The sequence below is a fragment of the Orbicella faveolata genome, unplaced genomic scaffold, assembly GCF_042242905.1.
Source record: "Orbicella faveolata isolate gen_17 unplaced genomic scaffold, um_ofav_v1 contig_14, whole genome shotgun sequence".
In the NCBI taxonomy this organism is placed as follows: domain Eukaryota; kingdom Metazoa; phylum Cnidaria; class Anthozoa; order Scleractinia; family Merulinidae; genus Orbicella; species Orbicella faveolata.
This window is the reverse complement of record NW_028301541.1, coordinates 11,739,084-11,755,000: the sequence shown is the minus strand read 5'-3', so window position 1 is coordinate 11,755,000 and position 15,917 is coordinate 11,739,084. Positions and strand designations below refer to the sequence as shown.

Below are 15,917 nucleotides of genomic sequence, written 5' to 3'. Positions count from 1 at the left end.
AAATATTTATAAAATATTTTGTATGTTGGTACCTTGCCACTCTGTATAAGATGGTTCAGCTTAACACAAATGTCGTCAGCAGCTGTGATGACCAGAGGAAATAATTGTCAATCGCTGTCTCCTACTTCGTACTCTTCATCCGAGATAAAATCGTCACCACTAAGGAAGGGTCCCTTTGTAGACAAATCTACATCTTCTCCGAATTCTGTTTCTGATCCGGCAGTAAAAACTAATACCTCCTCTTCTGGCACAGCAGAAAACTCACTGAAACTATCATACGCCCAAGGCACGGGTACCCCCAGATCTGCAACTGTTAGGTGAGCATAGCCAGATTGTTGCGAAGATCCACTAATAGTGGTATAACTATAGGAAAAATAAATAAAAGTGATATTGATATTTTACCCTTCATTTCTCATTGATATCAAACCACACACAAACTTGTCGAGATTCACTCAGACTTAAACATTTTATTAATCCCAAGCTGTACACCTTCATTATTTTTGTTACACTGTGAACATTATTGCTATAATAATGATAAATAATAAACTAGTAGTCCCTGTTTTGTACAAAGCACTTGCTAAAATATAGATGTATGAAATGTTACAAGCATAAGACTTTACTCAGTGGAAAGGTCTAAGTCTTCCATATCCAGAGGATCTTGGTCATCTTGCGGGACTTGGGCTCTTTCATCGACAGCATGCGACGTTCCTTGGACAGGCGTGTTTGTAGTGACTGAAGTGGCAACCCATGACGACAAGAGATTCCTAGACCTCTCTTGTTGCTTTTGCTCCTTGGTGGATGCTGCAGTTACAGACTGTCTTTTCCGGCAACAATTTAAATAATGTTCTGTGGAAGAAATGAAATATAATTATTTTGATTTAAAGTCCAATGTCGACCCAGTATTTAGTCCAGTATGAATAACAACAAATATCTTAACAAATTGATGTCAGTTTTTCATGCATTTGTCCTGTTATTGTTCATGAATTTCGTCATAACATTGTCAAAGTAGCTGTGGATGTCGTGGATCCACGAGACGATAGTAGAGTGGATCTGCGAACTACTTTGACAATGTTATGATGAAATTCATGAACAATAACAGGACAGACACATGAAAACTGACGTCAATTTGGTTTTTACAATAACAAATTGTCAACTTGTCCGTTGTCGCTTGGTCAACATTGCATAAATTAAAAATTCATGCATCTGTCTGCTTATTGACAATGAAAATTAGCCAAAGAGCCCGCAAGAATTTCTGCAGTTATTGTAAAAACTACAATGGAATAAAAACACGGGGTTTACTGTGCTTGTTTTTGCCCAATAAGTGGCCTTGTAGTACAAGTAGCTATACGACAAGGAACCTTAATAAATACCCTACTAATCAGAAAGTCGGAGGCCTACAATTTCTGAAAAAGTCACTTGTTGAAGCCGTTCAACAAAATAATAAATTAAGCCCAGACACCAGATTCCTTTTTTTTCTACTTACTTTTCTCGAAGTAAGCCCTTTTCCCTTTGTTTTTTCTGTCGGTTGGAAGCTCAATTTGCTTTCCACATACTCCGCATCTCCCATGTGAATTGACTGCTTTTAGCTGTTTTCTTAAAGAAAATACACTTCCAGAAATCACATAACCCACCTTCTTTTAACTGTGACAGCTCTTGTTCCTGCCGAGCATTTTGTACTTAGGGATCCCCTTTTCTGACCTTTGCATACATCTCTTCATCTTCTAAGGAGTCAGCGCGTCGTTTCTGACTTTTTGGTAAACTGGATGCTGGTCAATGAATGTGTTGGTTCGACATAGCTGAGGAAGTGTTGGAGCTTGGTGATGTCTCAGTAACTAACTTTAAGACCGGCACACCAGCAACCCAAGCTGTTACCCATTGGACCACCGACACTACATAAAATGTGAGAAAGAAAATCGGTAAAATCATCCGACATTGGCTTTGGAATTGGTTTTATGACAGTCATAATTGTGCTAGTCTTTCAGTCAGAAAGTAACAACAAAGACCTAAATGTTAAATCTTTACAGAAGACACCAGCCACCGCAAGAGGAAACGACATTGATGTTGTAACCAAGGAAACGTAGTTATGATAATGCAGGCCTAATTCTAAGGCCTTCTTCACTGTTTCTGACTGGGACAAGGCGATGACAAAAATCACGAAAAAATTCAAATTCCAAAATATTTACAAATTTAGAACTCAAGACACCAGGTAAGAGAATTAATTGGACAGATCTGAGTCATGTGGATAATAATTAGCATAAAAAAAGGTCTTCTCTGCACAGCTTTGTCAGCTGTATACTTCACATAGACCACATATGATCGATGAAATGATCTTTGACATCTTTCTTAGATTATCACAAAATGTAATCTTCATTTGGGGCTCCATTACACATTCCATTTCATGCCTTCACTAAATTAGATGACTGGATGAAATAAATCTGTTCAAATTTTACACGTGAATGTTTAAAGAGTCTAAAGATATCTGAAGGATAATATCACCTATGTTAAAGCATCCCGTTACCAGTCCAAAGGCCAGGAAATTCATGTTTCCAAGCATCTTGAGTACGAATGGAGAAAACATCTACGCTGCCAATTTCATTTTTTTTTCACCCGAGTGATGGTGACCTCAGGATTTTGTCCAAGGCCTTTCACTGAGGCAGTTTGCTTGAGGTCAGTAAATGCAACCATGTGCTTGGTAAAATTATGTAAATCTTTATGACTGGCATCTATTGGCACATTAAACTTCTCCTTGTGAATAGCTTGCGTAGCTGCTGATCCGCTGGACTTGCAAAGAAAGAAAGAGACAAGAACCTCACCGCTGAAGACAGGATTTCGATTTTGTTTTCCATGCTGCAGCAATAAACAACAAGAGCAGATCTCAAAGGTCACTGACTGTCCCAAGACCAGCTGAGCAAGATGTCAAAGATGATGACCTGTCAAGTTCTGATGATTGACCGAGACGGAAATGCCATTGACGCCGAGGAGTCCATGGGCAAACACGTTTCTGGCCAGTTTGAATCAGTTCTTGTTGGAAAAACCTCAGGAAAATGAAATTTTCATGATCTAAAACAAATAATTCACGAATCACACATACCTCAGGAGATAAATCAAATGTCATATGCATTCAGGTATTCATGAATCACGTTTCTTTTTAAGTAACTTTCAAGCGTCACGTACAAATTTTAGCCCTCATCATGCATCACTCATAAACCCTTTGCCAGCCTCTACTAGGGTACAGTACTAAGTACAATGCTAACTAGATCAATATATGTGCTATCATTAATTAATTAAAATGTTGTGCTTGCACAATGATTTCATTTGTTGGTAGTCTATGCAGTATTTAATTTTTAGAAACAATTTTAAGAACACCTTAAGAACACCTGATATATAAGAACAAAATCAGCCTGAAACCCCTAAAACGTGTTCTTTTATGTGGGTTTTTACTGTACCAGTGAATACTTTTGTGACAAAACTTTATATACCGGTCGGTGCTTCGGGGTTTAATTTATTCATGCGTTGTTCAACTTCACATGCAGATCGTTATCTGTCACGCAATTAGAAATGCAGAGAATTGAGGAACTATAAAATTGTTTTATGCAGATATATCAAGAAAGCCACGGGTTGTCCTGATCCTGTTCTTTCCAAGCTGCAACCAGACAGGCATTTTGGATCTGTGTCTGAGAGGTTTTCTTTATCTGTGACAAAATACATAGAAGAAAATCCTGACAACTGCTTGACTGATGAGGATTCTGAAGAAAGGTTCAAACACTGCTTCTCTGTATTTATTTGTTTATATGTGCATATATAATCAACAGCACATTGATATAGTAAGAATATAGTCATTAAGAGACAGCAATGATGACAAGGTGATTGCCCCCAGAATATTGATTTGTGATTACTTCATCAGTACCATAGTAGTATGTCTGAGCTGTTCTTTAAAATCATTTATATTCACTGTTTTGAAAGATGCTAATAGTGTAACAGCTTCCTCCCCAATCTAATGGGCTCAATAGGAACAAATGCTTACTCATCTCAACATAATTATGCTTTGTAGAGTGCAACAAGATTTGGGTTTTTAATGGATAAACATGCAGTAATGCTTAAAAACAAATCATCCTCATAACTTAATTTAACAATAACTCTTGACAATGAGTCACCTTTCAAACTTAACTAACTTAACTATGCTTGGAAATAGTGCTCATTACATTGTGGAACTTATTAGTAAGAATTAAGATGTGCTCATTACAGAAAGCTAAGGCACATTAAAGGGTTGTGTTTATTTGGCCATAGGGCTGTTATTGCAACAAAAGCATTAGGTCTTGTTATTCATATAATTATGACTAAGCTTGCATAAAAGAGGGGTAGTTAATACAAATAATTATTTATTTCATTTTTCTTCTTGGATGAAAAGAGTAACTGTAAAATCTTTCCCTCTCAATGTTTATCATCCTTAATGACAATAATAATCATAGATCATGTGACTTTGAGAAACTGTTACCAGAAAGTTGTTATTGTTTGTAGTGGTAAACTACCAGCCAGCAAGTTGAAAAACCTAATGCACCTGAAAGCTTTCCGAGCATTGGCAGAGCCAGGAGAAGCTGTTGGGCTGTTAGCAGCTCAGGTGAGGACACTAAACTCAAGTGTACACCCTGTCTTCATGACATAACACTGTATATTTTGTAAAGCGAACATTTCGGACAACACAGTGACAAATAGTGTGAAGCATCAGGGCTAGATTGGTTTTGTTGCACCTCTCAGCTTTGCCAAGGCATTGCTAATAACCAGAATGTTGTCCGTGTTCTTTTCATGCAGTCTATTGGTGAGCCCTCAACTCAGATGACACTCAACACTTTTCACTTTGCTGGTCGTGGTGAAATGAACGTTACTCTTGGAATTCCAAGGCTGAGGTAATTTTGTTAAATAAATATTCCACTACACATTGCTTTTTTTCACTTCATCATTTGAAAATGTGATGAAACAGTGTATCTCTTATTTGTTGTGTCAATAGTAAAATTGATTTACATGATACCGCACATGAAACTGGTATTTAAAGTGGTGCTATGATCAAATATTTACCCCTTGAATTTTTAGCTTAATCACATAGAATTCCATGAAAGATTAAAAACACCATATACCGTTTGCAAATATCTGCATTGGTGCTGGAGATATTTAAGTTTGAAAAATGTGTATAATATGCAAATGAGAGAACTCAACCAACTATTACGTCAAGTATACAAATATAAAAATGTATCACATCAAGCACCTTGCATTTCAGGCTTTGAATTGAAATGGTTTTGAAAGTGAAGTTCTGAGAAATACCTTATGTAATGTTAATTTTGTTGGAATATTCAATTTTAGGGAAATCTTGTTGACTGCCAGTGCAAACATCAAGACTCCCAGTATGGATCTCCCTGTTAAACCAGGAAAAAAATCACGCAAGCATGCCAAACAGTTGCAGAGGAAATTCACAAAAGTTACCTTGGCACAGGTATCACATACTGTCTCTATTGTCTCCATTCTAAAATATGATGTATAATTTATTTGGATTTCATCACCCTTTGTAAACCCTGTGAAACGCTGCTCTGGACTACAGTAGCTAGGGCAGCACAAGGGCGTGCTAGGAGAAAGTTGATAACCAGCTTTCTGGGTTGTAATCAGTTATGCTTTTTGTGCAGGTATTAGAATCTGTTGATGTCTGGGAGTCATTGTCACCGAAGACGAAAGGAACACGGTGAGAAATTCTCCACCATGCATTTTCAGTGAACTGTTGGTAGTAATAAGTTCATGATAGCTATTCTTACATTGTCAGTGCACCTGTTCACTTTCCCCAGTGAAGTATTCTGGCTAGAGTCGACTCAACATTGAACATGTTTTGTGGTAAAATTACTGATAATTAAGCAATAACATTACCAATCTTATAATAATTTGCATTTGACAATCATGATATGGTGCTGTTTTAATATCCCTATTCTTTATTTTAAAACTGCATGATACCCGGCCAATTTGAACAAGTATGTATAGCACACTGCTTATTATTTGCTGTTAAGAAGCTTTTATCGTCTTCTTGCATATTCATGTTCTATATTGCCCACTCACAAGCTGAGAAAAAAATAAACAGTCCATATTCAGTCCATATAAAGTCAATATCCAGTCTATCTAGTCCATAAACAGTCCATATAAAGTCAATATCCAGTCTATATCTAGTCCATATACAGTCCATGTCCAGTCCATATCCAGTCCATATCCAGTCCATATTCAGTCCATATTCAGTCCATATCCAGTCCATATCCAGTCCATATCCAGTCCATATGCAGTCCATATCCAGTCCATACACAGTCCAAATCCATATATGAACATGATTATCAAACCTATTAATATTAAGTGGGCAAACTTCATCATGTAATTTGTTGTAGTCGGCACTGACATAAATTAATATTTTACTTACACGAAACCGTAAACTGGGTATGAGTGTAGTACGCATAGTACATGCATAGTACATTTTGTAACATGCCCATACCTCATTACCTTTGAGTGTGTTTGGTTGTGTAATGAAGGCAAAATATCGTATGTTGTGCTCACAGTCCCAAGCAGACGGCATCCTCTTGCTGTGCACTTGTGATCAGGAAATAAAGGAGAAGAGTATTAAATGAACATCCAGCAACCACACACCCCCACCCCCCTCTTTATCTTAATACATTGTCTTCCCTCATCTACCTTTTGACAAATAATTATGTGAAAACCACTTATGAGGAAATGTTCATTTTGTATTTCTTTGGCGAAAGATCTAGAGTGCATCGCATCAAGTTTAAATTTCTCAGTGAGTCATCTTACAAGGTAAGAGCAGGAATAAGTTAAGCATAAGATTAACTTCGTCTGGATTTAGTTTTATCTTCAGAAGGTTGCTTCCATCTGATACCATAAAATTTAAAGTATAAAATGAATTTATGCATAAGGTGAATAAGGCTCAAATTTAGCTTCAAAATAGGGGGTACAGTTAAGTTAATTAGCACCAGCTGTAAATGAGTTTTTTCCATAAAGGTTTAAGTAACATCATTATCTTAACAGCAGGTACTTGACACACTTTTTTGGTACTGTGTTTTAGAAATAAAATCATATTAACTCATAGAAATCTATCATTATTTGAGCAGGGTACACTGGTTAGAATAAGCACGTAATTCTGACAATGACAATAGACAGTGCGCAGATAACCAGTGTCTGTAAATTGGGTTGATGATATACCATAGTTAGTGACTCGGAACACAGAAACATACCCATTGTCTGTATTAAGCAGGTTAATTTTGGAGAAAATATTAATGAGCTTTTTGTTGGGACAAACAAAACTGTCCATTATATTTCATTTTGGGTGTGCATATTTAGCAGGTGTCCATTGAGCGGAGTTCCACTGTATTTATGTAAATTGTTAACTTAATGATAGTAGTATTCATAATTTTAGTAATTTTGAAGTTTTTTCTTTTTTTTTTTTTTCATTTTTTAAACAGGGTTTTCTGCTTAGTATACATTCTTTTTATCTTTAGTTGGCATATACATGTTTTGAACAAACTTTTAAGTCAATAGAGGTTACATGTCTAAACAAAATTAATGACTGACTGATTGATTGGTTGGTTGCATGGTTGAATAATATGTGTAAAAAGTAAGAGTAATTTTTGGTATAGCTTGAAATAAAAATAACAGAAAGATCTACTGTGATAACTAAGATTCGACCATCGTTAATGCCAAACTGGGGTCAGATCATCTGTGGCTAGTATATGTATTTTTACATTCTAATGTTTTATGTAGTAGAAATGATAAAGAAAGTCTTTTGAACAGTTTTAACTAGTTAAAATAGATGGAATAACACTGAAAATACATTTCTCTAGTGCCTGTGATCATCAGAGAGTAATAATAACATAATAACTTATTGATTCCTGGATTCTCCCTTGTAGCCCCTAGACTAGTAATTAGGCTGGGATCATTTACCATCATTGTCAGTACTGATGCCATATATTAGTAGACGTGTCACCAAAAAATAATGTAATTTGTTAATCATCACACATTTGTTTGGGCATTGACATATTTAACATCACCCAGATTGGTGCATTATGAACTACAGTCAGCCCTTAGACCTGGTCCTAGTTGTCTCATGTTGTCTCATGTTGTCTTGATAAATTGAATAGAGAAGTGTCTTAAACTTCCCTAAGTGAATGCACATTCTTTTAAAGAAGGTGTTTGTCAATAAGCTTTGAACTCATCATCAGCTTAAGATTCAAAATAATACCAGAATGCTAAACTACTCTGCTTTATTTTTAGGAAGAACTGTCTGTGAGAGCTGCAGAAATTCTTCGTTACATGGAATCAAGTTTCATAAAAAAGTTAATTTCTGCAATTGTAAAAGCCACAAAAGCTAAAAACAATGAAAGGTCAGTGTGGCAAAGTGCTACAACAATTTCAGTTAACTATGTCGAATCAAAACCTCAGGGTTATGTAACGAGACTGAAAGGTAGTATATTGAGCAAAGATTAATGAGATGTAACAATAATTGTTATTCTAATGGTGTCTTGTCTTTCCTTGGAGATTTGTAAGCAAGGTGCTTTTACCCACTTTGTAACTCAAAGCCACATAATAGTGAAAGAAATGCTATGTAAAAAGGTCTCATGAGATGAAAGGAGAGACATCATGTGCTAATAAAAGTAACTTCTTGCAGATTTCCTCTTGCTGATATGCAAAATGCAAATGAGTACCCAAACCACCATTTGGTCTTGTTGTGTAGACTTAATGCTTTAAACCAACAATGTAATGCTAATTGAAATAGCTTGTTTGTAAAAGTTGTACTTGACTTGTACTTGACATGTTCGCAGTGAATCTGTAACCTATTATTTCAGGTGCACTCGTCTGTGGCAATTCTGGGTCACCACTTTGTTGGCTTTAATGCAATAGCTATATGTATAAAGCTTTAGGAAAACTTTCAACTTATGTATGATGATATGAATTCAAAGCACTGCAATGCAGCAAATCATGGTAGTATTATGAAATCCATGTGGAACAATTTTGACTCAAAACAGCTGAATAGTTTTCACTGAAATGTTGGAAAATGCCACCTTAATCATAGTAGTAGTGCTCTGTCAGTCTTTTCTAATGCAATTACTTCTCATCTCATGTGTTTTTGTACTGCTACATGTAAGTTTGCTGATTTATACACATATGCGTATCTTATGAAATTGCAGGATAATTGAGACTGCAGAAGACAATGAACATCCAAGAAATGTTAGCAACGAAGAAGGAATTGCTCAGGGTAGGAAATTCAAATCATATTTTACTATAAATGAAAGATAACTTCAACTTTGATTGACTGTCACCCTGGCTTGGGCCAAACTGGTCTACACTGAGAGCTTATTCTGGTTTCCAAAGCTTGAATCGACTTAGAATATTGCTACTCACCATGGGTAGAATTCAAGCCCACCTTGAGGACTTTGTTTGGTTTTGGTAACAGTTTACGACTCATTTGCATACCTGGTTGAAGAGTGGGACTATGAGGTGTCTTTCCCAAGAATGCATGGCGGTGATCCGAGCCAGAGCTCAAACCCAAACTGCCCAACCCAGAGACTGGAACACTCACCACTGCATCTCCCAAACTGCTATTTATGTGTTTTAGATGCATGTAATTTTATTTAGCTTTGTTGTCTGTTTTGTTCTGCATCATGAAGTTTAAATTGCAAAAAGATTAGGCCATTTTAAATAAAACAAGTGATCAACTATTTTGTTTTTTGCATTCTCAATAATTAATTTCAAACTAGAAGATGCTCTATAAAAGGAAAATTAAATTAAAGACAGCTTAACTGAACAAGATATAGCTCCAAGTAAGCTTTGAGTAACTTGATGAAAATGACCATGATTAATTTTGTGGGCGCTGCTTTACGGTCGCCTGTTTGATGCAAACTCCAGTAAAGTATATATTTTCTTAAAGCATAAGGTGGCTCAAAACACTTTCCAGCACTTAGATTTTGATGGGTCGTCATAACCACTCTTTATCACTTGAGGCTACAATCGTGGTATCAAAAAAACTGCCCAGTCATTGGTTAACACGTTGTTATCATTTTAGTGACACAATAGGTTACCATGGCAACAGTATGACCTGCTAAAAGCACCCTTAAATACAGCTTTAGAGGCTTAGAATTCGGTGAATTTTTTATATTATCAAATTTTAATAAGCACGATAAGACGCAACTTTTGGCAAAGTTCAAAACAATTCTGTACATAGCGTTCAGAGCCACATAAATTTTCAAAACTTTAAGGTGGCTCTGAACCCTATATAAACACATGCAAATGTTTCAAATGTCAATCATAGCAACTAGTAAAAACTTGTTGAAACCCCCTTTTCCCCTTTTATTGAGGGAAAATGGCAAAACGCATTTATTTGTCCATTCAGTGATTTTCAACATTGCACAGGACAAAATGTGTGAAAACTGGAGTGTTTCCACTATTATGCTGAAGCTTGCTGGTTCTCGTGGGAATTGTTTTTTCTGTAGCAATCATAGCAATCATATGGACACTTTTTTTTCTGGAGCAATCATTGTGATCATATGGAAAGCAGCCTTTACTTTATCATAACTTTGCTGAGGTCTGTCTTTTGTAATTATTTTTTGTTATGTAGAACTGCTTTTGCAAGTGATGTATAATCTTTTACTTTTAAACTCTTGCAGAAGATAATGGTGATGATGATGATGACAATGCTGAGTTATCTGATGAAGAAGCAGCAGATGGAGATGCTAATGAAGCAAAACAAAGGCAAAGACGTCAACAGGTATCCTGTGATTGAGTGATGTGGAATACAGTATAGGGCAGGTTACCATGAGCTGTAAATTCTGATCAATTCTAGACTTGGATTTTCCATTCATTGACTGACCTGATTGTCTGGAAGGTAGAGGCTTCAGGACACATGTACCTGACATGTACCTGTTTGATGTCATTGGAGTCTCATTATCTCCATTTAAAATCTGATTTCACAGCATGCCAGCTATGAACCGCCAGATGAGGATGAGCAAGTGGCTGACAATGAACTTGAATACAATTCCGAGGGTAAGAAGAACAACCTGACAATAGGCTATTTTCAAGTTAACCCTGGCCTCTGTGCAAAAACGAGTCTTCTTCCAAACCCATTCAAAATAAACGGTTTGACTAACGTGTTTACATCCTTGTTGCCACCCGGCAATTCAGATCACATAATGATTCATTTCATGTTGGGAGGTTACAATTGTGTAATTTGTCATATACAGCTGATTGCATGGGAGTATGTACAAACAAAACAGCTGTAACCTTCCAAATAAGTCATCATATGATCTGAACTGGGTGGCAACAAGGATGTGAACATGTTAGCCGAAACTGTCTATGTAGGTTCTTTTCATTCAAATCGATCCCAGTTTCAGCAAGATGAGAATGCACTTGTGTGCAAATAAAGAAACTAAACAGAATACTTAAAGGAGAGGTGCCGGAATGAAGAGAGCATAATCATTGTTATAGCCTCAGTGTGCTTAGTGATGATTGCTTCTGCAGACAAACTTTTTTCCATTTGCTCGCATAATTTACTGGATTTAATTTGTTGCACTTACAAAGATGATGACGACAGCGAGGTGACAATGGATTCAACAGTGGACAACAATTACCAGGGTAAGTACATTGCATAAGTTTACAGTAACCCCCTTGTACATTGCCTTCCGTTATTTCTCTTTAGGTTCAAGCGTGCTTACTTGCGTATTTAAATTCTTGTAGTATTCTTATCTTTTTTGGAGCGGGAACTTTCTTTTGTTTTCTATTCAGAGTGGAAATATGCAAGCACCTCAAAAGCTTTTCAACTGTTCTTTGTCTCTGTCCAACTTCTATATGCTAAGTAATTGCAAATTGAGCTCAGTCAAGTTGGATTGAAAAACATATTAGTAACCTGTTAGAGTATGTATAATATGTTCTTACAACTTAGGATAAAATGTAGTTATAGTTTCAAAAATTATCTGAGGAAGACTGAATCGAACCAAAGTCTTACATTGTATTAAAAACAAGTATTCTAGACTGGTCAAAATATATTGCTTGGTCCCATTTTAGGTTGGAATAGCTTGGTCCCATTTGAGTTTGGGGCATAGCTTGGTTCCATTTAAGACTTGCATTAGACTGGCATAGCTTGGTCTCATTTTAGATTGGTATAGCCTCCCATTTTAGTTTCCTTTGTGACCCTGTTAACTTGCCACTCCTCAAAAACATGTCGATTTTGTATGGTATTTATCTCCATCAGCGCAGCACTGAAAGCTTGAAACCTTCACAGTAGAAATTTGTGTTTCAACTTGGTACCTTTGCTCTCCATGGGAGCAGTGAACGTTCGTCATTTAACCAATTCATTCATGCATTTTCTGTGGCCATGCTTCCTATTACACCTCACTATATAAGCACACATACAACCATAACACTTAAAACCTAGCTTGCTACAGGGAGTTACTGAGTAATTTTCCTTTATTTACTTCAAATTGATAAATACCCAAGTTTTTCACTTGCCCACTGACAAAGCCCAACAGTTTGTTTAGAAGCCAACATATTAGACCACTGACCCTAGCTACTCACAAAAATGTTTTGATGCTCTTCTAAAAACTGTTGAATCCATGCCCTTCCTCGCTGTGGGCTAGGCTGTGGCACTGAGCGCTACATACAAGCTGGGAGCCACAATTGGAGGTCATTCAACTTAGGTCATTTAAATTGTGTTACTAGACTGCCAAAGCTAAAGATGCAGCTGCAATAGTCAATTGTTTCATCTGTTCATTTATGTTTGTACCATTTATTTTGAAGAAGATGAAGATCTACATTACAGCGAAGGTAAAGATCAGGAAGACGAGAATAGGATCAAACACCAACCCTTCAATGTTGATAGTACCCGAATACAGGTACCGCAAACAAAAGATACAGATGCTACTTCAAGAAGCATCATATTTACGTGTTTTCGTAATCAAGATTTACATCCAAATTTGTGATCATTCCATTTGGGATGATTATGATCAAGCCCTTTATTCATTTACTTACTTCAATCTACAAGTTGCGATTTGGTGGTCTGATTTTTGTCCTTTTTTTCCACTTGAAATGATAAGAATTGGCCTGATGTTTCACTACATCGATCATCTTTTAAAAGTAAGGCCTATTTTTATCTGCGCACATTTTCTCATTGTCCAATATGGTCGCAATGAGGCCACCAAATCGTAGCTTGTAAATTATTGCCTTCAGACTGTAAACAAATTAATTTTATGCTTTCAGCGTGTTTTGGAAAGCGACATTCGTGTTGGATCTTATTCTTATGATGTCAAGAAAGAGAAGTGGTGTGAAGTGTCCTTGAAGGTAAGCAGTGCTGTGGTATACCTGACCAGGCCAGCTCAATGTAAGCACATGGGCTTATACGAGATTTAATTCTCAGGACAACATGATTTCTTGCAGTAATGTTAGCCTTTTCACCGTTGCCATGTCATTTTCCTGGTCACAGTACTCTTGCTCACAAGCTGTCATACATGCCAATTGGTTTTAAGGTTCCTTTAAATCCTAGCCTAAGAGATTTCCAGCTGAAAAACAACCTAAGAAAACGTAATGAGAATAACACATGGATGTTTGGGTATTAACATGAGTAGAAATTTGTGTCTCTATAGTTGTCATATCTGTTGCAGTAGGTGTTTTAGTATAAACCTATCAATAGTCCTTACGATGTATTTCGGCCACTACATGCCATTACAAATGTTGCATGGCTCAGGATCGCTTGTGAGGAGACAGTTTTCTCAGAGCCCACATTGCTATGCTATAGTAAGAGCACCTTAACGATCATATGCCACTTGTATTGTGGTCTATATGCTGAATAGGCTGCGATATTATGCCATGTGTTCTTCATCCTCTCCTTTACCCCATCTGAAGGTTTTTCTTGACTCCTCCATAAAGCCAGCAAAACAAAAAGACCCAATAACTATTTAGCACCCTATATCAGACATTTACTGTATACACTTCAACTTTTTTCCAGTTTCCTGTTACAAGCTACAAAATACAAGTGTCATCACTGATAGAGAAACTTGCCCATCAGGTCTGTGAGAAAAAGTCGAAGGCAAATTATTTATTGGAAAGAAGAGCAAATACAAATTTAGAATCATATAATCCTAGTGTTGTGTGAAATGTTTTTGTTATATAAACTGCAATGCTTTACAAGGATTTCCAGCCCTGAGAAAAGCCGTAATTGAACACGTGTTAAATTGCGATAATATCACTATGATGACGTAATGGTTGATATCGTGTTTGACCCTTTAACTGTACTTAAATTTGTTGGTGTATGATCGAAACATCTTCGGATCTTCCGCGGAATTCTCGCACGCTATTCAGAAAAGTTCTTATGGCCTTCGGACAACTTTTGGATAATCTTCGGAAAGTGGTCGGAAATATTCACAAAATCGTCAAAAAGGTCGTTATTAGTATGTTGATATAGTAAACAAAATAATACATGGTTGCTTGTAGGTACGAAATTTATCTTCTCTTGTTCAACTTTATATCTCACGAATGAGCGCAGCGAACGAGTGAGAATTCGAGTTGAATACTCGAAGGGAAATTCCATGTCTACGCGGGCCTATGCATTATTCTCTATATCTTACATTAGTCTCTTCGTTAATAACTCAAATTCAGCTATTTGTTAGTTTGCCCTGTTAGTAATGGCTACTCTTGTGTTGTAACAATGTAAATTTAGTTGTGGTTATACAAGGCTCTTTACCTGTGTCTCGCACAGGTACAAATTAACTCCGTACTTGAGGCTAATAAGTCAGTGCAACTTGAAAATTAATAGCGTGAATAAAACCTTCTTGACATAAAAGGACATCTACAAATTTTGGCGGTGTAATGCGTCTTTTTTTTATTATTATTGTTTGTTGAAGTATCAGCAACTTATACAAAATTTGTTTACCACCGTTGCTTTTTCTACAGAGTGTTGTTTATGAAACGCCAAAGATAAATCGTTGTTTTTTGATCGAAAACAATGATACAGCAGTCCTAAAAACAGAAGGAGTTAATTTACAGGTGAGTGACAGACCAAGAGATCGAGAACCACATGATTTATAAGTTCTTGCCCTTTTATGAACAGAAAAAACTGATATTACTGGCCAAACTGCTAGATCCTTTGTCCCCGGATAGCAGCAGATGACTGGACATTTGTTGATTTGGAGATTTCCTCTTTTGAAAACCACTCATTCATCCAATGCTCACTTCTCAATAGTAATTTCGAATTTTCACAAATAGATAGCCCAGATGACCTGGGAATTACTGTCGTATATCTTTTGTTTGTTTTCAGAAGCTTCCTCTTTGTAAATAAGCTCCGGATAGTAAAAACTAGAAAAATACAGTTAAAAACGCACAAACAAACTCATGTTCCCATTTGTACATAATACCTGGAAAATAAAATAAACTAAAATCATGCTTACCATTCTAAACTGATAACTGACTGAGCGACCGAGCGACCTGACTGACCATTGCTAGCGATCCAGCCGACCTGTGATGGACCTGTTGAGACCTGACCGACTCATCAGCCTGACCAACCTAAGTCATTATTTTTTCTTTGTTATCAGGCTGCATGGCGACACGCCGATATATTAGACTTAACAAAAGTATATACGAACGACATTCATGCCATGGCGCGCGTTTATGGGATCGAAGCGGCAGCAAAAGTTATAAAGCAGGTATTTTGCATTTTCATATCTTGCTTCTGAATTTCTCAATTGTGTATTTTATTAAATTGAAACGACAATGTCAACACATTGTCAAGCACCGACTACTTAGGGGCTATTAATTTTTTTATATTTACCAAGCGATGACAAAATGATCGTCTTTTGCCATTGGTTAAATTCCGTGTCGACTCCATCAACTATTTTGTATCACTG

The 15,917-nt window shown here is 36.6% G+C and overlaps 1 protein-coding gene and 1 pseudogene across 2 annotated transcripts in view; one reads left to right on the top strand and one right to left on the bottom strand.

The window, feature by feature from the left end:
* The window catches only part of LOC110046684 (DNA-directed RNA polymerase I subunit RPA1-like), a 75,392-nt gene that overhangs the window by 58,107 nt on the left and 1,368 nt on the right, over positions 1 to 15,917 (top strand). Inside the window, exons 22-37 of one of the 2 annotated variants that reach the window (XM_089286642.1) lie at positions 3,598 to 3,756; positions 4,519 to 4,618; positions 4,810 to 4,904; positions 5,356 to 5,485; positions 5,673 to 5,728; positions 6,780 to 6,831; positions 8,305 to 8,414; positions 9,219 to 9,286; positions 10,695 to 10,795; positions 11,001 to 11,070; positions 11,605 to 11,658; positions 12,823 to 12,914; positions 13,279 to 13,359; positions 14,024 to 14,083; positions 14,968 to 15,060; positions 15,606 to 15,716. In XM_089286642.1, coding sequence (XP_089142768.1) covers positions 3,598 to 3,756; positions 4,519 to 4,618; positions 4,810 to 4,904; positions 5,356 to 5,485; positions 5,673 to 5,728; positions 6,780 to 6,831; positions 8,305 to 8,414; positions 9,219 to 9,286; positions 10,695 to 10,795; positions 11,001 to 11,070; positions 11,605 to 11,658; positions 12,823 to 12,914; positions 13,279 to 13,359; positions 14,024 to 14,083; positions 14,968 to 15,060; positions 15,606 to 15,716 — 1,432 coding nt within the window. Of the gene's footprint in view, positions 1 to 3,597; positions 3,757 to 4,518; positions 4,619 to 4,809; positions 4,905 to 5,355; positions 5,486 to 5,672; positions 5,729 to 6,779; positions 6,832 to 8,304; positions 8,415 to 9,218; positions 9,287 to 10,694; positions 10,796 to 11,000; positions 11,071 to 11,604; positions 11,659 to 12,819; positions 12,915 to 13,278; positions 13,360 to 14,023; positions 14,084 to 14,967; positions 15,061 to 15,605; positions 15,717 to 15,917 lie in introns of both variants that reach the window. The other variant, XM_089286641.1, reaches the window with a different exon arrangement.
* On the bottom strand, positions 617 to 3,115 carry LOC149114009 (uncharacterized; annotated as a pseudogene).